The 26,021-nt window shown below is 38.1% G+C and overlaps 1 protein-coding gene across 2 annotated transcripts in view; it reads left to right on the top strand.

Moving 5' to 3' along the window:
- FGD4 (FYVE, RhoGEF and PH domain containing 4) overlaps window positions 1–26,021 on the top strand; it is a gene marked incomplete at both ends in the record, with an annotated part of 196,128 nt that overhangs the window by 155,714 nt on the left and 14,393 nt on the right. For both annotated transcript variants that reach the window (XM_079715259.1, XM_079715260.1), the window contains 6 exons: window positions 5,509–5,598; window positions 7,576–7,721; window positions 8,179–8,335; window positions 17,378–17,516; window positions 19,993–20,051; window positions 20,364–20,510. In XM_079715259.1, the coding sequence (XP_079571385.1) occupies window positions 5,509–5,598; window positions 7,576–7,721; window positions 8,179–8,335; window positions 17,378–17,516; window positions 19,993–20,051; window positions 20,364–20,510 (738 nt within the window). The remainder of the gene's footprint in view (window positions 1–5,508; window positions 5,599–7,575; window positions 7,722–8,178; window positions 8,336–17,377; window positions 17,517–19,992; window positions 20,052–20,363; window positions 20,511–26,021) is intronic.

The raw sequence follows: 26,021 nt of genomic DNA, 5'->3' as shown, positions 1-26,021 counted from the left end.
ATAGTATATATTTGCAGGTAAAAAAAAGAAAGAAAACCAATCCCTTTCTTTTATAGAGGAATATCAAAAGTAAGATACTTTTGGGGCTTCCCTGGTGGCGCAGTGGTTGAGAGTCCGCCTGCCGATGCAGGGGACACGGGTTCGTGCCCCGATCCCGGAAGATCCCACATGCCGCGGAGCGGCTGGGCCCGCGAGCCATGGCCGCGGAGCCTGTGTGTCCGGAGCCTGTGCTCCGCAACGGGAGAGGCCACAGCAGTGAGAGGCCCGCGTACAGCAAAAAAAAAAAAAAGTAAGATACTTTTTAAATAGCATATTTATAATTATTTGGAAAAGTCAAGCCTGTGTATTCAGCTCCAAAAGAATCAAATGGGATTACTCATCAAATCAGTATTGTGTAACCATTATTGTTTTCCAAAGAATCACAAAAATAAATGACTTCTTAGTAAAGTGCTATTTAAAAAAATATCAGGCTACAGCCCCAATGTACCAGCAGCTTTAAAACTACTTTGTGCTTTATTTAAGCATAAGTCTGATAGAGTAATTGAGCCCTGTACATGCAGAGAGATCATATATTTCTCCCTAAATGTACTTATAGGTAAGTTTCAGAAACTAATTTTTTAAAATTTGGAAGCCATCATATTGTTACATCAAATATGACTGAATTTTTTATACCTGATAATTACTACTAAATGCTAAAAAGTCTGCTTTAAATAAAATTTATGTTGGAAAACTAATCAGTATATAAATTAAAATGCACATTCCATTTTTAAGTGGATAGTTGGTATTTTGTTAGTCTGTTCACTTGTAGGCACTTAATACAATCTTGTTTTTTGTTGCAAAGAAGGGTTAGAGTGAGAGCCAACTATTTACTGAAGAGTTACTCAAAAATCACATACTCTCTTATGTAAATAAAATCTGATTCATTTGGGTTCTGTGTGACCTTGGGCAAGTTTCCTGGCCTCTTTGAGCCTTGAATTTTTTTTTTTTTAAGCTCTGGAATTTTGTTTTGTTGTGTGTGTATACTACCTATAAAATAAGAATAATAATGGCACCCATTTTATAGACTTGTTGTAAGGACCAGTCAATCTGTGTAAAATACTTTTAACAGTCTGGCATATAACAAGCAATGAGTGAATAATTGTTAGCTGTTCTCATTATGGTGATGCTATTATTGTTGTGATTAACCTAAAGAAAGGCTCCATGAGTCTGTGATGTCCTCACTTCCACCACAAAATCCCTAGTAACTTTTCACAAACCTTATATGTGAGTGATTAAACCATATGTCAGCAAGTTTACTTTGTGTTGACTTTGGCAAGGTCAGGGACCTAATGTTAGAAGACCATCTGTGTGGAAGGAATATAGCTTTTACTAATAACTGCTGGCATACCCTTGGATTTTGCAAAATATGACCAGGATACCCACAATTTGCCACGTTCAGCTAAAGTATAATTTGCGGTCAGCAAAAAAGATTGTTTCTTAGAAGCTTCCTATTTAAAATCTCGTAGGATATGGAAGACCTCAGGGGTGACTTCATTGCATAGCAATAAAAGACATTATGACTTGTTGTTTAATGAATTCTCTGACTGACAAAAGATGTATTATTTTATCATGGCACAAATTCTGCTGGATTGTTTTCTTTAGAGATATTAGCTAGAACTAGAATTAGAATATACAAAAGAGTATAGTGGGTCAAAAAAGATATCTCCACTATTAGAATAAAATGAAGGGCTTGAAAAGAATGAACTACTGATACTAATAACAACTTGGATATATCTCAAATGCATTTTGATAAAGCAAGACTCAAAAGGCACATGCTGTGTGATTCCATTTACATGACATTCTGGAGCAAGCCAGATCAACAGTTACTAGGAGCTGGTGGTGGAAGAGGAGTGGGGTTGACTGCAGAGACCTAAGAAAAGTTTCGATAGAAATGTTCTGTATCTTGATTGTGCTGGTGGTGACATGATTGTAACCATTTGTCAAAACTCCTAGAACTATTCACCAAAAGGGTGAATTTTACTAATTGTAAATTTCATCTCAGTAAATCTGGCTTAAAAAACCAAAACAAGGGCTTCCCTGGTGGCGCAGTGGTTGAGCGTCTGCCTGCCAATGCAGGGGACGTGGGTTCGTGCCCCGCTCCGGGAAGATCCCACATGCCGTGGAGCGGCTGGGCCCGTGAGCCATGGCCAGTGAGCCTGCGCGTCCGGAGCCTGTGCTCTGCAACGGGAGAGGCCGCAGCAGTGAGAGGCCCGCGTACAGCAAAAAAAAAAAACCAAAACAAATGGCTGTAATGTTGGTGCAGGTCAGTATTTCCTGTGAGTGTGTAGAACAGCATATCACTTTTTCTGAAATGTTGATAGAGTTCTTATGTATTTACTTATTACACTTAATTACATCTTTGAAAGTCACATTTTTAGTTAAGTATTTTACTTCTCTATAAATAGTGATTGTCTAAAAATTTCTTGAAAGTTTATCAGTTTCATGGAATATACTACATATGTTTCTTAGTATTTAAGTTTTTTATATTAATCAGGATGCTACAAATAACACCAATATTACTCGACCTGGCTTAAACAATAAGGAAGTTTATTGACTTCTCTGTGGTTATGGGATGGCTGCTTATAGCACTCAAGACTACATGTACCCTCATCTACATGGAGCAGCAAAGAGAGATCTCTTTTTTCATGGTTCTTCCTTAAGAGTAGGGAGCCTCCTTTTCCAAAGCTGCCAGTGCATATTCCCTTGTGTCTCATTGGCCCCTGAACCTCTCGCTGTATACTCCTGATTGTGACACCATTCAGGGCTCCCCTTTTGATCTGTGGATAAGGTCAGTTTCCTTAAGGAAAGGCTACATAGTAGTGGGGTAGACACACTAACCAAATCTGGATACCATTAAGAGATAGCGGGGAAGGGAGGCCAGGTAGGCAAGCAACAATGCTAGTACTTTACTCTGAGGATAAGTTAAACCAAAACTTTAACTAATTATGGAATTTGACTACTACGTAGTTGTTTTTTTTTTAATATTTATTTGGCTGCGCCGGGTCTTAGTTGTGGCACACGGGATCTTCGTTGCTGCATGCGGGATCTTTTAGTTGCAGCATGTGGGCTCTTTAATTGTGGCATGCGGTATCTAGTTCCCTAACCAGGGATCAAACCTGGGCCCTCTGCAATGAGATCGAGGAGTCTTAACCACTGGACCACCAGGGAAGTCCCGATTACTACATAGTTCTTATTTCAGTGTTTCTGAGACCACAAATTATTTAAACTTATTATGTTACTTTACCCTAAAGACTTCACATAAAAATACCTCAGTTCTGTAAGGAGCAACATGGTAATTTACCATGTTAGAACATATATTGCATATAAAGCATAAAGTAGATGTCATATGTGTTTAACACAATGAAGCATTTATACAACTTAATAGCATTTTATACATAGTTTAAAATGTAGCATTTACACAAATCAGACACTGGTTTAAAGTACACTTTGGTCTGCTTTGGTACTAAAGTTTTTACTAAACTCTTATTATATTTCATAGACTCCTAGAATGAGAAAAGTATTTCAGTAAAGTAACTAGGTAGAAACAACTCTGGATGGTACACAGAGTCTGGATTTTATCCTGTCAGTGAGAAGAGGACTAGAAGAATTTTGGTTTTTCCTATGGGAATTAGGATTAGGTGAGCAGAGCAGAGTTTTTGTTTTGTTTTGTTTATTTTATTTTATTTATTTATTTTTTGGCTGAGTTGGGTCTTCGTTGCTGTGCCCAAGCTTTCTCTAGTTGTGGCGAGCAGGGGCTACTCTTCATTACGGAGCACAGGCTCTAGGCATGCTTGCTTCAGTAGTTGTGGCTTGGGGGCTCTAGAGCGCAGGCTCATTAGTTGTGGTGCACAGGCTTAGTTGCTCCGCAGCACATGGGATCTTCCTGGACCAGGGATCGACCCTGTGTCCCCTGCATTGGCAGTCGGATTCTTAAGCACTGCTGTGCCACCAGGGAAGTCCCCAGAGCAGAGTTTTAGAAAAATTCCTCATGCGATAGTATTCAAGGTGGGTTAGAGCCAAAAAAAATAATGGACTCAGTTAATTGGGCAACTATTGATTGGCCTGGGCTTGAGATAAGGTATGAGCAAAACAGGGTGGCAGTGATGAGAGCTTAAAAGATGGATGCTAAAGACAAAATGCCATGAATAGGAGTTGGTGGCTGACTGGATTTTGTGGTAGGGAACTAAGCTTAAAGTAATTTAAGTCAGCTAACTGGAAAGGAATGGAACCATTGCTAGGATGGTAAGGTTGGAGGGTGGTGGTAGAATGGAGATTTTACAGAAATGATGAGTTTGGTCTTAGACTGACAACATGTCAAAGTGGTAATAAATGTCCAGCAATAGTTAGTCATGTGAGACTGCTTCTCATTCATTCATTCAGTGATATTTTATTGAGTGCCAGCGTTTTATTGAAGCACTGCAGTAGATACAAGAGATGGAGAAGTTAACAAGGAAAAAATGTTCCTATCCTCATGGCACTAGCAAGGTTATTCAAAGATATTTAAGAGTTAAGTAAATATAAACTGAAGAAATATTAAAGTCTAGATTTAATTAAAAATAATATAGATAGAGGGAGGTGGGTGCGAGCATAGGTGAAAGAAGATTAACGATGAGTTGATGTTGGATCTTGGTGATGGACACATGGGGGTTTGTTTTTACTATTTTCTTTACTTTTATATATGATTGAAATTTTCCATAATAAAAACATTTTTTTAAGGTAAAAAGTTCTGTGCATAGAGCTAGTAATTAAACAAGATCTTTGAGAGTGTGATAAAAACATGTCCAAAGAGTAGCCTGAGAGAGGTAGGGGGAAAATGAGGAAAGAAAAGTGTCTGGGAAGTAAAAAGATAAAAGATGTTTCAAAGAAAAGGTGGAAGATAGTGTTAATTGATACAGAGATCAAAGAAGTTATCATAGATTAAATCTAGCTGATTTCTAATTTTGTTCATTTCTGGTTGGATGTTCCTTGATGACCGAAAGGAATTGGGTACCTGAGAAGCTTTTGATGAAACCATTTTTTTAAATCAATTTTTAAAAAATTTTATTTATTTGCTTGATTTTGGCTGCATTGGGTCTTCGTTGCTACAAGCGGGCTTTCTCTAGTTGCGGTGAGTGAGGGCTACTCTTCATTGCGTTACCGAGGCTTCTCATCGTGGTGGCTTCTCTTGTTGCAGAGCACAGGCTCTAGGTGCACGGGCTTCAGTAGTTGTGACACACGAGCTCAGTAGTTGTGGATCGCGGGCTCTAGAGAGCAGGCTCAGTAGTGGTGGCACATGGGCATAGTTGCTCTGCGGCATGTGGGATCTTCCCGGACCAGGGCTTGTACCCGTGTCCCTTGCACCGGCAGTCGGATTCTTAACCACTGCACCACCAGGGAAGTCCTTGATGAAACCATTTGATAATATTTATTACTTGAGAAATACTGTCCATGCTTTATTTCCTGATATGTGAATATCTGTTCTGTTTTCAGGAGACTAATGAGCAAAAACTTCACAAAATAGCCAATGAACTTTTGCTTACAGAAAGAGCTTACGTCAGCCGACTTGACCTCTTAGATCAGGTAATATTTTCCCTTTCAGTATTTTATTTTTTGGCATCAAACATCATTTTAACTTAGTAATTTAAGTGTTTTAGAAACTGCAAGAAGGACCTAGCCATTTTTGGCAAGTGAAAGCTACTTCCTCAAGGAGATCTCTAACATTTTCAGCTCTGTCAGTGAATTCATTAGGTATAAAGGTTTCATAATTCATAAAAAACAGATTGAAGGACTGTCTGTATGAGTTGCAAAATTTCCTTTATCTGTGTCTTTCAATCCTAAACACTACTCTGTTTCTTGCCCACTTATTGTGACCCTGAAGGCCATGTTAGTAAATAGGAGATTCTGATGTTGACACGAATACATCACTTATTCTTGTCTCACTTGCTGTTGTGAATGATCTGAATTGCTGCAGTCATAGGGCCAGAAGGAATTTTGAGTTCACTTGTTCAGCCTTGCATAAAACGTTCAAAACAGTGCCAGGTGTAAATATTTGTTGAATATGTGAATAATATTTTGTACTTTAATCATGGTGGATGCTTGTGAATCATCTCAAATATACATTTGCAAAGAAAGTTTTAAAATGCATCATTAAGAATAACTGTTAAACGCGATGGCTTCTTAATCCTGTTTCAGTGATAAAAGATCAAGATAATTGGTAGATTGTCTGCTAATACGGTCTCCTCTTATTAAAAGATAAAGTTGCCAACTTTGAGTAAATCAGTTGCAAGAAGATGTTCCGCTATTGCAGTTGGAAAAATGGAACTTTGTGGGAGCAGGCCATCCTGGGCACACCTCTTTATCAGTTCCTAGAGTAGATTACATGCCTGTTAGGGTGACCCTTAAAGGGTCGGATTAAGACTTGTGTTCTCTGAGATAATGTGTTTGTGACTCAAATACTCACTTTCCGAAGAATTTCACCATAAGTCAATCAATTCATGTTGGTTTGTGCCTTTGAAACAATGTTTCTCCTCATGGTGATTACAGACCTGAAACTTGTAGGTATTCCCATAGTGGAAATGTGTTTTTTCCTCTTACCAAGTTACACTTTTTTTTTTCTTTCTTTCTTTCTTTTTTTCAGCCATATTATCTTGTCAGCTACTGTTGCTGACCTTTTAGAATTTAGTCTTAATTACTAAAATATCCTATTGCAGTCTCTAAGGACATAATTTTGTATTCTTTTGCCTCTCAAGAAAATGCAATGGAGGTGAATTTAGAAAATAAACAACCATCTGGACATTATGAAAGAACAAGACCTCCTTCTGCCTACATTTAACAGAGTGGCAATTAAGAGGTATAGTAGCCCTACTGGAGTAGAGCTAAGACTGCAAAACTTTTTTTTACTGTCTTTAAGATACCTGTTATTATGTACAAGAGAAGATCTTTTTATCCTCATTTCTGAGTTTTAAGTTACCATGCATTATTATTTACTAAGGCAGGAAAACATGTGAGAACTGAAATACTCTTTTGTTCATGCATTGACCACATATTTTTTAAGCACCTTTTCTACTGTGAGAAGTAAATCACAATGTTCTACCTCTCCAAGGAGTGTACAGTTTTAATAGGGAAAATGAGATACATGCCATATATAATAAAGGGCAATATGTAATATGTGCCATAGAAGTCATTCAAAATATAAAGAGGAGTGGAAAATACCACAGTTATTATGCATCTGTGTAGTTTCCCATCTTTTAACTCTACCTATGGATAGGAAGGGTAAATCCTGTTACCCTCAACTGGAAATTCTCTGGAACAGAAAAGATTAACATCCCACAGATAGAGGCATAGCCTAGGTTAGAGTCAAAGCTTCCTAATTCTAATTCCTGGTTCTTCTTAAAGCATATACTCACTCCTACATTTCAAAAATGATTGATTTCTTGAATCACAAACTTTTCCATTTATTCAACAAAAGGTTACTAAGAGCCCACTATGTGCCTTAGCACAGTGCTAGATGGTTAACCAATAAATTTGAAGTAATTTTGCATTAATTCTCTTATTCAGGTATTTTATTGCAAACTACTGGAAGAAGCAAATCGAGGCTCATTTCCAGCAGAGATGGTGAATAAAATCTTTTCTAATATTTCATCAATAAATGCCTTCCATAGTAAATTCCTATTGCCAGAGCTGGAGAAAAGAATGCAAGAATGGTAAGAGGCATAGATAGCAAATAATATATCTAAGGCAGTCGTACTAGAAGCTGTGTTATTCAGCTGTTAAATTGAAATAATAATGCTACACACAGCTGTAAACAAACATTTACACAAAGATTTAATGTTAAAGATCACTGAAAGACCCTTGTGGTACATTTTTGTCTTTAGTTGAAAAAGGTTTCATCTCTCCTTTCCAAACTATAGTTTGATTAGTGGAGACAAGATATTAAGGGTAATCTGGAGCTTCAAGAATTCCAAGAGTAAAGCATCTCTCTTTACTGTGTCATTCCTAAACTCCCTGTAAAAAGGTGCTTTTTCTCTGTCTATCAATCTCACAGCAAAGTGGATCTGCAAAGTGCAGGGTACGTGTAGAAAGTGATTACTTCATTTGGAGTCCTGTTAATTCACTCATTCTATAAGAAATCTTAACAACTTGTTTCTATGTTTTACACAGGGAAACTACCCCTAGAATTGGTGACATCCTTCAGAAATTGGCCCCATTCCTTAAGATGTATGGAGAATATGTGAAGGGATTTGATAATGCAATGGAATTGGTTAAAAACATGACAGAGCGTATTCCCCAGTTCAAATCAATAATTGAAGAAATTCAGGTAATAGGACTATTTTGTTCAAGGCTATAATTACTTTTTCTGTACAAATCATAAGGTCTTCTAGATTTAAAATTTAGATTGAGAGATGTGAGACACCTGGCCAAATTCCATTCTGGTCTGAATTATGCAGAAATCATCTCTGCAAAGTTAAAATATTTATTGAGCACGTGCAATATACTGAACAGTGAATTCTCCATTTGCTTTTGAGGCAAGGAGAGCCTGGCTTTATCAGGGTCCACATTAATTTACAAAGTAAGTTCCCATTCAGCTCTGTGTCTCCCTTGCTTGCTTTCAGAGGTTGAGATGTTGGAATGACTATAAATGAATATAAAGAATGATTGCTATAAACCCTGACATTTTAGAAATATAATTACAGTTGACCTTTGAACAACCTAAGTGTTATGGGTGCTGATCCCCCATGTGTTTGAAAATCCCAGTATAACTTTACTGTCAGCCCTCCATATCTGTGGTTATGCATCATGGATTCAACCAACCATGGATTATGTAGTACTGTAGTACACATTTACTGAAAAAAAAAATGTGCATATAAGTTGACCTGTGCAGTTCAAACCCATGTTCAAGGATCAACTGTATTCTATTTTATTTCATTTTTGGGTTTTTTTTTTTTTGGTCATTTTATATATGTGTCCTGACTTTTAAAATTTCATCAAACCTGGATAATACATTTTAATAATATCATAGTAATTTCTGTTTGATTCTCTAGTCAAAACTGTTGATCACTTCTTCTTTGCTGAAGTTTAAATATTGAAAAGGAATTCTTTAGATCACATAAGGTTATTTGGATGGGGATTCTTTTGCTCCTTGACTGCCTTCTTTTGTGTTACATAAATATATATATATATTTATTTTTTATAAATTTATTTTTTTTATTTATTTATTTTTGGCTGCATTGGGTCTTCGTTGCTGTGCGCAGGCTTTCTCTAGTTGCGGTGAGCGGGGGCAACTCTTTGTTGAGGTTGAGGTTGTGGGCTTCTCATTGCGGTGGCTTCTACTGTTGCAGAGCATGGACTCCAGGAGCACAGGCTTTAGTAGTTGTGGCTCGCGGGCTCTAGAGTGCCGGCTCAGCAGTTGTAGCACACAGGCCCAGCTGCTCCATGGCATGTGGGATCTTCCTGCACCATGGCTCAAACCTGTGTCCTCTGCATTGGCAGGCGGAATCCCAACCACTGCACCACCAGGGAAGACCCTGTGTTACATAAATATTTTTATGTGTTTTAAATTCATTAATATAGTGATATGATTACTTTTTTGTACAATTTTATGTCTTTTAAAGAAGTTAAGAGAATATTAAAAAAAATCTATATGCAGATCAATGTGATGCTGACAACATCAACAAAAGAAAAGACAAAAACCACATGATCATCTAAATAGATGCAGAAAAAGCATTTGATAAAATGCAACATCGATTCATGATAAAAACTCTTACCAAAATGGGTATTGAAGGAACATATCTCAACATAATAAAAACTATTTATGAAAAACCCACAGCCAGCATAACGCTCAACAGTGAAAAGCTTGAAAGCCTTCCCACTAAAATCTGGAGCGAGACAATGATGCCCATTCTCACCACTTCTATTCAACATAGTATTGGAAGTCCTAGCCACAGCAGTCAGACAAGAAAAAGAAATAGAAGGTATCCAAATTGGAAGAGAAGTGGTAAAGTTGTCATTATATGCAGATGACGTGATACTATATATAGAAAACCCTTAAAGACTCCACAAAGAAACTACTAGAAACTGATAAACGAATTCAGCAACATAGCAGGATACAAGATTAATATACATAAATCTGTTGCATTTCTTTACACTAACAATGAAATATCAAAAAGGGAAAGTAAAAAAACAATCCCTTTTAAAATTGCAGCAAAAAATATATATATTTAGGAGTAAAACCTGACAAAGGAGGTAAAAGACTTATATGCTGAGAGTTATAAAACGTTGATAAAGGAAATTGAAGATGATTCAAAGAAATGGAAAACTATCCCATGCTCTTGGATTGGAAGAATTAATATTGTTAAAATAGCCATACTACCGGAAGTAATGTACAGGTTTAATACAATCCCTGTCAAAATACCCATGACATTTGTTACAGAACTAGAATAAATAATCCTAAAATTTATATGGAACCATAAAAGACCCAGAATTGCCAAAGCAATCCTGAGGAAAAAGAACAAAGCTGGGGGCATAACCCTCCGAGACTCCAGACAATACTATAAAGCTACAATAATCAAAACAGTGTGATATTGGTATAAAAACAGACATGTGGATCAATGGAACAGAATAGAGAGCCCAGAAATAAACTCACACACCTGTGGTCAGTTAATCTTCGACAAAGGAGACAAAAATATACAATGGAGAAAAAACAGTCTCTTCAGCAATTGGTGTTGGGGAACCTGAACAGCTGCATGTAAATCAATGAAATTAGAGCACACCCTCACACAATACACAAAAGTAAATTCAAAATGGCTTAAAGACTTAAATATAAGACATGACACCATAAAACTCCTAGAAGAGAATATAGCAAAACATTCTCTGACAGAAATTGTACCAATGTTTTCTTAGGTCAGTCTCCTGAGGCAATAAAAATAAAAGCAAAAATAAACAAATGGGACCTAGTCAAACATAAGCTTTTGCACAGCAAAGGAAACCATAAGCAAAAGGAAGAGACAGCCTATGGACTGGGAGAAAATATTTGCAAATGGTACAACCAACAAGGGCTTAATTTCCAAAATATACAAATGGCTCATACAACTCAATAACAAAAAAGCAAACAACCCAATTAAAAAATGGGCAGATGACCTAAATAGACATTTCTCCAAAGAAGACATACAGATGGCCAAAAGGCACATAAAAAGATGATCGACATCACTAATTATTAGAGAAATGCAAATCAAAATTACAGTGAGGTATCATCTCATACCAGTCAGAATGGCCATCATTTAAAAGTCTACAAATAAATGCTGGAGAGGATGGGGAAAAAAGGGAACCCTCCAACACTGTTGGTGGGAATGTAAATTGGTGCAGCCACTATGGAGAATAGTATGGAGGTTCCTTAAAAAACTTAGAGTAACCATATGGTCCAGCAATCCCACTCCTGGGCAGAGAAAACTCTAATTCGAAAAGATACATGCACCCCAATGTTCATAGCAACACTATTTACAATAGCCAAGACATGGAAGCAACTTAAATGTCCATTGACAGTTGAATGGATAAGGAGGATGTAGTATATATACACAGTGGAATACTACTCAGCCATAAAAGTGAATGAAATAATGTCATTTGTAACAACATGGATGGACCTAGAGATTATCATACTAAGTGAACTAAGTCAGAAAGAGAAAGACAAATACCATATGACATCATTTATATGTGGAATCTAAAATGTGACACAAATGAACTATTTACAAAACAGAAACAGACTCAAAGACATAGGAAACAAGTTTATGGTTACCAAAGAGGAAAGGGGAGTGTGGGAGGGATAAATTAGGAGTTTAGGATTAGCAGATACAAACTACTATGTATAAAATAGATAAGCAACAAGGTCCTACTGTATAGCACCAGGAAATATATTCAATATCCTGTGATAAACCATAATGGAAAAGAATATGGACAGAGAGTATATATGTATAACTGAATCACTTTGCTGTACACCAGAAACTAACACAACATTGTAAATCAACTATTCTTCAATTTGAAAAAAGAAAAATGTCTACAAATATGTTTTTAACCCATATATTTACCATTTCTGGAATAAGTTCCTTTCAGCATGAAAATGATGTGTTTCTTGTGAGGCAGAGTGAATAGCAATGAATTTTCTTGGGCTTTGTTTATTTGGAAAATATTTTTTTCTTCACTATTGAATGATAGCATTACTAGACACAGAATTCTTGGCTGATAGCTTTTTTCTTTCAGCATTTTGAATGTCATTTCACTGTTTTCTGCCCTCCCTTGTGTCAGATGAGAAGTTAGCCCTTAATTGTATTGACAGTCCCCTGTATGTAATGAATCGCTTTTCTCTTGCTGCTTTCAAAGTTTTCTCTTTGTTTTTGGCTTTTAACAGTTTGAAAATGATGTGGATCTTTTTTGTATTTATCCTGCTCAGAGTAAATTGAGCTTCTTGATTGTGTAGATTTTTAAAAATCAGTTTGAGAAGTTTTCAGCCATTGTTTCTTTGCATTTCATATTTTCATTACCCAAGTTTCTTTCTTTTTTTAAAAATTAATTAATTTTTAATTTATTTTTGGCTGCACTGGGTCTTTGTTGCTGTGTGCAGATTTTCTCTAGTTGTGGCGAGTGGGGGCTACTCTTCGTTGAGGTACACGGGCTTCTCATTGTGGTGGCTTCTCGTTGCGGAGCACGGACTCTAGGCACGCAGACTTCAGTAGCAGGCTTCGGTGCGTGGGCTCAGTAGTTGTGGCTCGTGGGCTCTAGAGTGCAGGCTCAGTAGTTGTGGCACACGGGCTTAGTTGCTCCACGGCACGTGGGACCTTCCCAGAGCAGGGCTCAAACCCGTGTCCCCCGCATTGGCAGGCGGATTCTTAACCACTGCTCCACCAGGGAGGACCCATTATGCAAGTTTCTGAGACCTGTTCAATTTTCTTCCTTTTTTCTCTTTGTTTTTTAGACTGTATAATTTCAATTAATATTCCTTCAAGTTCATTGATTTTTCTGCCATCTTGTTTCTGCTGTTGAGTCTCTGGGGTGAATTTTTCATTTCAGTTATTGTACTTTTCAGCTCCAGCATTTTCATTTGGTTCTTTTTTATACTGTCTGATTCCTCCTTGAAATTTGCTATGTATGCATGTATTGTTGTTATACGTTTCATGTTCTTCCAATATGATTACCTTTATTTCTTTGAACATACATATAATACCTATGTTGACATCTTTGCTATATCCAATATATAAGCTCACTCAGAAACAATTTTATTTGACTGCCTTTTTTCTTCAGCGTAGGTTAATACTTCACTATTTATTTGAATATCTCTTTTTTTTTTGCTGAATACTGGACATTATAATTTATGTATTTATTTATTTATTTGTTTGTTTATTTTTTTATTTTGGTTGCGTTGGGTCTTTGTTGCTGCGCATGGGCTTTCTCTAGTTGTGGCGAGCGGGAGCTACTCTTTGTTGAGGTGCGTGGGCTTCTCATTGTGGTGGCTTCTCTTGTTGCAGAGCACGGGCTCTAGGCGTGCAGGCTTCAGTAGTTGTGGTGCATGGGCTTAGTTGCTCTGCTGCATGTGGCATCTTCCCGGACCAGGGCTCAAACCCGTGTCCCCTGCATTGGCAGGCAGATTCTTAACCACTGCGCCACCAGGGAAACCCTGGACATTTTAGGTAACCTATTTTGTGGGAACTCTAGATTCGGATTTTCCCTACTGAGAGTGGCTGTGGTTACTTTTGTTTTTTTGTTTGTTTGTTTATTAACTTGCTTAGACTAAATGTATGAACTTTATCTCTCCTCTGGTATGCAGACACTAATGTCTCTATTCAGTTTTTTGTTGAATATTCTTGTGTTTGTATGTGATCTTGGCTTTATAGGGGTTGCCCCTTTAACCTGTGTAAGGTTAAAGATCACAGGTGCTTAACTACCTAGATCCAGTTAGCTTCTCTCCTCTGCTGATGTCCCTATAATTGTATGTGGAGGGGCACACACTTATTTAAAGATCAGGCCATTTCCAAGTCCTTGTGGCCCTTTCACATCTCCTATCTGTATCTTTTCTCTGCATCTCCACAATCTCAGAGTGGCCAGGAGGTTGCTGGCTTGGGCTCTCTTCTGCCTCTGCTGGTTATTCACACAGCCTCAGCCAAGGAAATGATTGTCCGACCACAACACAGCTTCAGGCTATTAAAGTCATTGGTCTTCCCCACTTGCCCACCTCAGAGACCATCACTTCCACGGACAGTGTTGCTGAGCATATGGTTCACCGCTCTAAATCAAATGAGCCCTCTTCAACTTCAGCAGAGAAACTGCCAGTCCTCACAGCCTGCCCCACCCTTGCAGAATCTTCATGTTGACTGAGCTGGGGGAGGAAGAGGTGCAGCCCCAGGCCAGAATACCACAACTTCTTGCTGTTCTTACCCAAAGTTCAGCAGTTTCTAAAAGAAACACTTTTCAGATTGTTTTGTGCCTTTGGTCAATTTCCAAAGTGCTGAAATGATTGTTGTTGTTGTTAAAATCAATTTTATCCAGCTTTAAAGTTGCTTTTTATTTTTCTTTTAATTTTTATTGGAATATAGTTGCTTTACAACATTGTGTTAGTTTCTACTGTGCAGCAAAGTGAATCACCTATATGTATACATATATACCCTCTTTTTTGGATTTCCTTCCCGTTTAGGTCACCATGGAGCACTGAGTAGAGTTCCCAGCGCTATAGTAGGTTCTCATTATAAAGTCGCTGTTTAAAGGGAGGATTTTGCCAGTCTGCTCACTCAGCCGTAGCCAAAAGTCCTGCTCTTCCCCTTCACTCCTTTTTTTGAACATCTCTTTTCTCTCATGATTAAGCACTCATCTACCTTTCTGAACACTGACTCCTTCTTTGGTTCTTTCACTAACCCCTTTTGCTAATATTGAAATGTGGGCAGAATACAAGGTTTTTGCCCTTCATAGTCTTCTTTCTCTCCACACTCTCAATGACATCATAGTTTCCCAAGCCTTTAACCATCATGTCATACAGATGCTTATAGGGTCATTATTTCTAGTGTATTCCTCTACCCCTGAACTCCAGTTACAAAATGCTGAGTGCTGACTACACAATTCTGTATGAACATCTTGTTGTCAATACAAAGTCAACATGTTCCATTCCTGTCTTTAGCTTACAAACATTTTTTCCACTTGACCTTTTGTGCCTTGCATAGAGTAGCTTGTGGTTATGTGATTGGATTTATCACATAGCACCAATATTCTTTTATTCACCAGAATTTGACCACTTGGCTTTATCTTTGATTTGTCACTTTTCCTCATTCTCTGTATGTGTTCATTTGCCCGTTAGATAATATTTTCAAGGGACTTAGCACGGAGCTTGTTGCATAGTAAGTGCTCACTACATGATGGTGGTCATTATCGTTGTTTCATCAAATATTAAAACTATCTCAGCAATGTCTGTCTTCATATTATGAGGAAAGGATGGAGTTGTGAAAGGAATGGTAGATTGAGAATCAACTAACCTAGTTTAGGATTCTAGTCTGCCACTTAGAGCCACTTGACCTTAGAAAACTCCCCTAACTTTTCTGAGCAAGTTTCTTCATGTAAAATTTTGGGGATCAGTAATATTTTCCTGGAGATATATATATATATATGCATGTGTGTATATATATATATACCATAGGCTTGCTGGAGAAAATCAAATGCAATAACTAAACTTATAATATTAATATCTTACACTTTACTAAGGAAAGCCATTAACCCTCAGCTTCCATGCTAATTTCAGGCTCTTTTTACTTTTCTCCTGGTCTACAATAACTTCCAAACTAGCTTCCCCACATCTGCCTAAAGGCACATTGCTGTAGGTTAATCTTAATAGCTGTCATATCTAATGATGTCACTCCCCTGCATGAAAACCTGCATTAGATGAAGTAAATCTAAACCCAGCTTAACATTATTGCCCCAGATTACCTTTTCTTCCTCATCCCCTACTTCCCTATAAATATCTTATTTCTGAGCAGAACTCAACTGCCCCCTTTCACTAAACGTGCTTCATGCCCCACTGTCTTGGGCCTGTTCTCCAAGGTCCCTCTTCCTGCACTTACCCCCTGGTATTCCTCATTTCCCTGCCCAAAGCCTGACCTCACCTGAGTTCATGTGTAAATATTCCATTCTCTATGAAGCTTTTAGTTTCTTGTTTGCTTTGAATGCAAACATCATGTCTTAATACAACATTTTTTACCCTGCAGTGCCCTGATCATGGTCATCAATAAATATAGTAAGGGGGTTTCTGCTTTGTTTAATATGAACAGGAACACATCTTATTTTTCAAGTAATCTTTTTTCTCTCCTTCCACATTGATGGCTTACCAAAAGCATGTTCTATAGACTCAATTTTGCCCTAAGCAAAGGAGATCTGTTTAGAGTTTAATTTCTAATGGAAAAGAATGCCATGACCTAATGAAAAATTAAAAATTTCTTATCTTGTCACTTTTCTACATGTGGAGTCTTTTTTAAGTTCAAAGGAAATGACATTTATGGTAGCCTTATTACGAAATAGTTTCTGCTGAGTCCAGAGTCATTTAATGCAGTGTTACTTAGTGAACCTCATTAAATAGATGCTTCTTTTGAAAATCTCTGGAGTATGATTTAATAATGTGACCTGACAAACCCTTGTAGTGACTAATTGAAGTGGATGGCATCAATCTGGAAATTTCTTGCTTAAAATTCTGCTTGATTTTTCTTTCTGTTCTAAACGCTAGATTGGTGGTCCTCAAACTTTAATGGAAGAATTGGAGGTGTTTTTATGCATATGCCCAGTCTGTGGCCTCAAAATTGTGGTTTCATAGATTGCGATGGGATTCAGAATTTCCTTTTTTTTTAAATAAATTTATTTATTTTTTTATTTATTTTTGGCTGCATTGGTTCTTTGTTGCTGCGCGCGGTCTTTCTCTAGTTGGGGGGAGTGGGGGCTACTCTTTGTTGCGGTGTGTGGGCTTCTCACTGCGGTGGCTTCTCTTGTTGCAGAGCACGGACTCTAGGCACACAGGCTCAGCAGTTGTGGCTCGCGGGCTCTAGAGCACAGGCTCGGTAGTTGTGGCGCATGGACTTAGTTGCTCCATGGCATGTGGGATCTTCCCGGACCAGGGTTTAAACCCATGTCCCCTGCATTGGCAGGCGGATTCTTAACCACTGCACCACCAGGGAAGCCCAGAATTTCCATTTTTAATAGCATCCCAGGTATATCTAATGCAGGTGATGCACAGACCACACTTTGTAGGGAAATGCTGCCCTTAATGAAAATTCTATGTTATGTTGAATTTTTTTAGACTGGCTAACCTAATTTTTAAATCTTTTTTAAAAAACCTTTCTCATTACAGAAACAGAAGATCTGTGGGAGCTTGACTTTGCAGCATCACATGCTAGAACCTGTTCAGCGGATTCCCCGGTATGAGATGCTCCTTAAGGACTACCTAAGGAAATTGCCCCCTGGTTCTCCGGACTGGAATGATGCTAAAAGTAAATACTCACACACACCCCAGGCCCCGCCCCTGCTTTCCATTATGGGATAATTTAGTGGCCAAGTAGGCTTGTGATTTCAAAGTGAGATAGGTCTTATAGCCACTTTAGTAAAATATTGGTGCCAGAAAATAACCTCACTGGAAATTGTCATCAGCACCTCAATTAGGCAAGCACTTTTGAGCCCAAATCATAGGCTTGGAGCAATGCAAATCACATTTCTCATGCTGGTTTCATGTTAATCATTAACTCTGAAATATAAAACTGTAGTCTTAGAGACATCTGGAATAGCAATACACAGTTACCTTCTCACAGGAAGAATACAACCATTCAGAATTACTAGTGCTGCTGGTTAATTAGGTAGGTTGATACATACCAAGAAAACTAAGATGACATTTACTATGTAAAAATAACCTAAGCAAAGTGATATCTCTCTACCTTTCTCTACTGTAAGACAGAAGAGACAGTGGTGCTGTTTGGTGTTAGTTAACATTTTCCCTGAGAAAACTTTATTCCTGCTCTGCTCCTGTACTCCTTTTTTTTTTTTATGAAAAAATAAAAAATCTTTTATTTTTTCATTAGATCATATTGGAAGACTTTTTAGGGCTTAAGTTTCAATAAGAATTTTGTTTTCTTGTGTACTTTAAAAAAATCAGTTAACTGTGAAGAGAAAATTTAACTTGGATTAGTAATCAAGATGTACAAACAATACTGGTGTACAATCTTAAAGCATTGCTACTTTCTCTAATAATTTTTTGTCTGCTGTTATAAGTGAAGCTTGTTGAGAGATGAACACAAAACACAATCTTTGGTCTTAGAGACTGGGTCTTTTTCTGAACATAGGCTATCTGTGGTGTTTCTCCCACCATCCAAGTGAGTTGGTGACCACAGGAACTTCTCCTCTCCCCTTTCTTCCTCTAAAGTTTAGAATTATCCTAACTTGTCTTCTTCCACTTTCCACTTTATCCCCACTTTCCACTCAACTGGCCTGAGTGCTTGGTTTTAGTAGTGGTAGGGTTGGAGGTTGGATCACCATTGCTACTTCTCAAACTAGTCTCTTGGGCAGTGGCCCCAGCCCATCTTCATTTGTCTCCCTCTACCTTGGATCCTATGTGGAATGCAAAGAATTGCCAAAATCAGGATAGTTCTCTAAAATATAAATAAAAGGGCTTCCCTGGTGGCTCAGTGGTTGAGAGTCTGCCTGCCGATGCAGGGGACACGGGTTCGTGCTCCGGTCCGGGAAGATCCCACATGCCTCGGAGCGGTTGGGCCCGTGAGCCATGGCCGCTGAGCCTGTGCATCCAGAGCTTGTGCTTTGCAACGGGAGAGGCCACAATGGTGAGAGGCCTGCGTACTGCAAAAAAAAATAAAAATTAAAAAATAAATAAATAAATAAAAATTCTGCTTCTTCTATACTCAAAAGACTTTGACTCCTGCTAAGGTAGCTATGTCAAAAATGAGAGAGTCAGCAACATAATAGGGTATTTTATTACTCTTTTTGGTTTCCCATTACTACTTACACTAAAATTCTAAGGAAATCACAGAAGTACTTTTAGAGACCTAAAAGTAGAGGGGAAAGCAACAAAAGTGCATTTTGTTCAGCAGTAGAATGAAGAAGACAGAAAAGTTGGTTCAGAATAATGAGGTTGTTGTGGTAACAGAATTAACCCAACCAGGATTCATAAGATAGGAAAGAAAGGAAGAGAGCAGGACATGATGTAGGAGAGAACATTCCCTCAGGTTAATCCAGCAGGAAGCCTCAGCTTCCACATCTCTTCACCAGTAGTCCCTAAGCTCCTACCTTGCCCATATCAGAGTTCCCATTCCCATCTCTCGCTACCACCTGCCCCAGCAACAAAACCCTTCATCAACATTGGCATCAGAAAATTCCCTTTCACCTAGACTAGAAATGTGAGTGTGTTTTCCCAAGGAAAACTGATTATGCTTGGTGGTTAATTTGCTCATAAAACTAGTGAAATACTTACTACTGCTGAAATGTTGTAGAACTTTGAGTCAGAAGACTTAGGTTCTAATGTAGCCCTTCAGTATCATAATTTGTGACCTTAGCCAAGCCACATCACTCTCTACTTCTTTCATCTGCCAAATGAAGCTAATATACTTTCCATTTAAGGTTGCATAAGAATGAATTGACCTAATATATATGAAAGCCCCTGACAAAGTTCCTTGTACAAAGCTAGTGTCAGGGTGTTTGTTATTTTGAAGGTCCCTTATCAATTAAATGTACCTGAGAGCCTACTCACTGTATATGACTTTTAATGAGGAAATACCCTTCAAGTTCCAAATAATCTGCTTACAAATGAACTTTTGAAAGTATCCAGCTTGTAAATGCAAATTGCCCCCTGCTTTTATCATGTATCTTCCATCCCAGATTTCTTCTTGTTGTACTGTATATTATTCAGCTATCTAGTAACATAGTAAGGACAAAATGTATTTACTTTTCTTTTTTTCCATTTAGAGTCACTTGAAATTATATCTACAGCAGCAAGTCATTCTAATAGTGCAATAAGAAAAATGGTAAGTGATTTCCAGAGGAAATGGGAATATTCTAGTTAGATAATTGCCAATAATATAGTCTGATATTATCTACAGGTTTGGACCCATATGAATTGACACAAGTGAACAAAAAGATGGTTTATAAAATGTTTAGTGTTATCCCTCTTCTCCCAGGTTTTAATTTGATCATAACTGACATACTTTATACCAAAATTTATGCTTAGTTCCAATCCCTTCTGAATTATGTATATTTTAGCTAAGGTCATTGATTAAAGGAACTAAGATGAAACCTCCTTATATATGATCTTGCTGTGTTTTGTTTTAATGTCCTAGGAGAACCTAAAGAAACTCTTAGAAATTTATGAAATGTTGGGAGAAGAAGAAGACATTGTAAATCCTTCAAATGAGCTAATAAAAGAAGGACAGATCCTCAAACTAGCTGCTCGGAACACATCGGCACAAGAACGCTACCTTTTCTTAGTGAGTTTTGTAGTATGAGCAAGTCACATAAGAATAACCCATAAACATTGTTATATGCATCTTGGAAAAGTAGGATGCTTGCTTGCTCTCACCAAAACAATTATATCTAACCTGGTTTAGTCAGTACTGTCAGGATTCCACATCAGGGAATGTCCTTAGTAACTGAAACTTGTTCTTTCTAGGACACAAATCTTTTTTTGAAGTATTTTTTCTATAATTTTTCTGTGTACTTACCATGTATAATTTACTTCAGTAGCACGTAGTAAAGATGATTTAACCTTTCTATGATGATCGTAGCCATCAGTGTATATGTGGGGACCACTATTCTTAATTCTTCTAGTTGAAGAAATATATAGACAAAGTTGTAAAACTTGTGCCTCAAATATCTATGTAAAAGTACATGAGTTTACTACATAGTTCCTTTTCACTGCAATCAATCTCCATCCCTTCCTTAACTTCCAGGAAATGACAGTTAGTCTAGAACTTATCGAAAATATAGGAGCTCTCCTTGGGTCATCCAGGCCATTATATTTTAGTCTCTGTTAATTCCAGTTCCTTTCTATATCTAATGATATGATAATAATCATAATAGCTAACAGTGAGTAACAATAAGCTAACATTGAGTAATAGCTCAGTAAATGTTAGCTATTACTATGATTATTATTATAGGCAAAGAAACAGACACATTGGTAAAGAGGCTGCCCGGTAACTGGCACATGACACATTCTCAGGATGTTATTCACATCTGACTTTTCTGCTACAAGGCAGTCATCTCACCAGCCTTAGTATGAGTTGTTGGGAGCTTAGAGGTTTCTGTTGTCTGGTTACAGCTTCCTTTGCAAGGAAGATTTACAGGAACTAATTGTCATGCAGAAGGGTGTTCAGTATCTCTCTTGAAGCGTTTCTACTTCAAGTTTGTATAACTCAAGAAAATTGAAAACATGTCCACACAAAATTTATACATGAATGTTCATAGCAAAATTATTCATTATAGCCAAAAAGTGGAAACAAACAAACATTCATCAATGTCCATCAATTGATGAATGGATAAACAAAATGTGGTATAACCATGCACTGGAATATTATATGGCAGTAAAAAGGAATAAAATACTGATACATGCTATGTGGATGAACTTTGAAAACGTTGTGTAAAGTGAAAGAAGCCATTCACAAAAAGCCACACTGTGTGTTATGATTCCATTTATATGAAATGTCTAGAATAGGCAAATGCATAGAGGCAGGAAGTAAGTAGTGGTAGCCTAGGGCTGGTGGGGAGGAGGAAATGGGTACAGGATTTCTATTTAGAGTCAGGAAATGTTCTAAAATTAGATAGTAGTGATGGCTGCACAATTTACAACTATATAAAAAACATGAATTATACATTTTAAAAGGGTATATGAATTATATCTCAGTAACTTAAAAAATTTATAGATATTTTACAAATTAACTATAAAAAAATCTTCATTGGAGGGCTTCCCTGATGGTGCAGTGGTTGAGAGTCCCCCTGCCAATGCAGCGGACGCGGGTTCGTGCCCCGGTCCGGGAGGATCCCACGTGCCACGGAGCGGCTGGGCCCGTGAGCCATGGTCGCTGGGCCTGTGCGTCCGGAGCCTGTGCTCCGCAACGAGAGAGGCCACAACAGTGAGAGGCCCGCGTACTGCAAAAAAAAAAAAAAATCTTCATTGGAGCCCAACAGAAGAACTTCACCTTTCAGAAGCTTTACAGAGACCTAAATGTAAATCAGGGACATGTGATGTCATGTTAGGGTCCAGAGGGCTGTTTATTTTGAAGCGTAGGTTTTGTTATTCAAATATGGTGAGGCCAACACATCAGGAGATGATTGCCACTGAAAAGATAGTTACACTTGCAGATTCCCAAAGGAGGGGGCATGCCACACCATGGAAGAGCTACATGAGAAAGCACCAGAGTTGGTCAGAAGGCAGAGGAAGCAAGCTGCAAATGTGGGCAGGAGCCTGTACTGTGGTTTCTGCAAGAAGGAATAGGCAAGGCAGAGAAAACCAGCTTAGAATTTGCTAGTTTAAATAATTTCATCAGGCTCTGGCACACAGGGACTGTTGCCTGGCACGTAGCCTTAGGGTTCTTACGGAAGGGGAATACTGACTCAGAGTGAAAGCGCTCAAAAGAGGAGGTGCTTGGGGTGTGAGTTCTGGATCTGTTGGTTTCCATATGAAAGTCATGCTTGCAGGTGAGCCACTCAGTGTCTCAAAGAATTGAGTAGTCCTGAGAGGGGGCAGTCCTCCAATGTCAGCAAGGCCCCAAGATGTCAAAGCATCAAAAATCCAGATTAAAAAGACATGCTTAATATACTGTTCTGGGCAAAATGCCTGTGAGTCAGTGTCTTCCCTTTGTCTTTACCTGTAGGTGCTTAGGTAATTTTCCTTTCCCCTCTTCAACATCAGTGTTACAGTTTCTGTAGTTAAACTTACAGCTCTGTGTCTAACCAATGGCCTTGGTTTAATTTTCACATTTGAGAATTATTCTGGAAATAGTTTTGGATTGAATACCTTAATTCAGAGCCAAATTAAACAGCTATTTGGAGGACAGATGGCAAAGAGCCTTGGGGGAATACAACAGTAGTGACTTTGAGAAAAGTACCCATCTTGTTCCAGTTATTATAAGCTATCAAACATATCATGTCATTGCCTTCCAGGAGAATGGAGTCATACAGCAGAAATTTTAGGAAAGCCTTATTCATCTTTTGAAGACCATCTTAGAAGCAGTTCCTGTAGTGTTCATTCTTTCAGTCCTTCCCCTCTAGTACTGTACTTGTCACAGAATCTCTCCTCTCCCCAGCACACATTTATTCCCATGGAGCATCTTTTTTTTCTTATATGTAGAAACTTCAGAAGTACCTTTTATTTTTTCTCCTTTCTCTCTAGAAGTAAAATGAGTGCTAGTTTTCTATTTCCTATTCTGGGGATATTACATGTATAAATCTGAAAAACCAAGTTATATTTAGAATTTGATTTCAGCTTTCAGATATCATCATGTGTTTGCATATTTACTCGCCTCCATGTCATGCTTTTTATGTTATGTAGGGTACTCTGTTGAGTAAGTCAATAACCACACCTGACATCTGAAAGTTAAAAAAAAAAATCACTGAATTATCCCATAGAATGATAGGAGGTTTTATTCTTGGCTCTTTGGAGTTCTAGTCCTTATTTCCTTATACCTTTTAACAGAGTTATATATATTTTTTTCTCTTGACTTATTTAAACTTTGAATACAGGCTGGGCACTGGAAATTTTCTCCAACAATGTATTTTTACCTTCTAAAACAAATTTTAATGAACTGCCATTTGTGAGGCATGAAATTGAATTATTTCAATCAAATAATATATTTTAAAGAGACTTGAAATAACTAGTCAAGGAACCCTGGAGATCAAGAAGCAGGAACCTCCCTACACTTATAATAAAGTTGAGACTTTCTTCTAGGGTTTGGCACAGCCTAGCACTTCTAGAGCTTGCCACCCAGAGACTCCTTTGTCAATAACTACTTCTGAGCAGTGGGCATGGAATAAAAGGAGTTTCTTTCACTGAAAGGGAAAGTCAGTCTACTTGGTGCTACAGTTGTTATAACTCCCTCTTTTAGTACCAGCAAAACCCAGAGAAGGTGATGGTGGCTTTTGCCGCAGGAGCAAGGTTCACAGAGGGAACAGGACTAGCTACTTAATTCCTTTACGTATATGGCATCTTCTTTGTAAGCATTATCACCTTCACCTCTAAGTAGAAGGAAAAGGGTATTTATTGGCTAGTCCTGTCCATTTTGGTGGCGCTTTGCACCTCCTGCAGTACCGTTCAGACATGGCCAAATCCCCTCCTGAGAAGGCCTTATAGAAGAGAGGAAGAAATATTAACATGAACAGTTAGCAAGCTGTTGCCTTAATCAAGCTGGGATGGTGATGAGAACCTTTAAGAGTATTTTCAGATCTCTAAATTCTGTGTACTACAATGAGGCTGTGATTGCCATACCTAGAATACAGTGGACAATTAATGATAAAGCATTGATTATGTTCCCTTCTAGAAATGTAAATGTGAAACGTGGTGCTCAGATATATATGATAAAAATGTATTTAGTGCCCTTTTATTTCTACATTATCTAGTGTGGAAATGAAATTTATGATGTTGGTTATAGGAAGTTGCAAAATAATGTATGAGGAACAAACTGGTAAAAAATTCGCTTTCAGAATGAGTACAGTGGACATTGTCACATAAACATGTTGAAATGTTTTAAATATCCATCAACATTTCTTTCATGGTTGGAGCTAAAAAGAGGACCTGACAAAACAGGACATTATTCCTCACTTAATCCTCTCAACAACCTGTGACTTTTACAGATAATGATCCTGAGACATGAGAGGTTACATAAGTGTTTTAAGTTCCTAGTTGCTTTTGTCTTACAAAAATATATTTAAGCCTAGAAACAGTGTTAGAAACAGTAAATATGACGTAGAAAGATAAATATGGACCTTCTTTAGGAATCTGCCTACAAATTAACCCCCATATTGAGTTTCATCCTTTTGCATGTTTTAATATATTTATAAGTTAATTAAATGCCTTCCCCAAATCATTGCTTGGTACTGATTAGCAGGAGCTGTTCATTGTTTTGTTTTGTTTTGTTATGTTATAATTTTACTTATTTTTTATTTATTTATTTTGGGCTGCATTGGGCCTTTGTTGCTGCGCACGGGCTTTCTCTAGTTGTGTTGAGCAGGGGCTGCTCTTCGTTGTGGTGTACGGGCTTCTCACTGCAGTAGCTTCTCTTGTTGCAAGCGTGGGCTCTAGCCATGCGGGCTTCACTAGTTGTGGCTCACAGGCTCTAGAGCGCAGGTTCAGTAGCTGTGGCGCACGTGCCCAGTTGCTCTGTGGCATGTGGGATCTTCCTGGACCAGGGCCCGAACCTGTGTCCCCTGCATTGGCAGGCGGATTCTTAACCACTGCACCACCAGGGAAGTCCAGGAGCTGTTCATGGTTGACTAGAAATGAGGCACTAATTTGATTCAGTTTCAAAATAAGGTTCTTCATTTTAAATAAAGACTTTTTGCTAAAATAAATGACTTTTCTGTTAATTCATACATGATGAATTCTTAAGCAAGATGTGGGACAGTATAAAACAGTGACTGTTTTTCTACAGAGGATTTAGTGTGCTAACCCATGTTCTAATGAAATTTGAACTTATAATTTGCCTACTTTTTTTTTTTTTTGCGGTATGCGGGCCTCTCACTGCTGTGGCCTCTCCCGCTGCGGAGCACAGGCTACGGACGCCCAGGCTCGGCGGCCATGGCTCACGGGCCCAGCCGCCCCGCGGCATGTGGGATCCTCCCGGACCGGGGCACGAACCTGTGTCCCCTGCATTGGCAGGCGGACTCTCAACCACTACGCCACCAGGAAAGCCCTGCCTACTTTTTTAAACTTAACATTAAACATATTGGTAAAAATAATTGCTAAATATTAATCTTTTGCTCTAACAGCTATTGTAGACTTGTTGCCT

Source organism: Hyperoodon ampullatus (assembly GCF_949752795.1).
Source record: "Hyperoodon ampullatus genome assembly, chromosome: 11".
Taxonomy (NCBI): domain Eukaryota; kingdom Metazoa; phylum Chordata; class Mammalia; order Artiodactyla; family Ziphiidae; genus Hyperoodon; species Hyperoodon ampullatus.
Note: the sequence above shows the minus strand (reverse complement) of the source record. Positions and strands in the feature narration are given on the sequence as shown.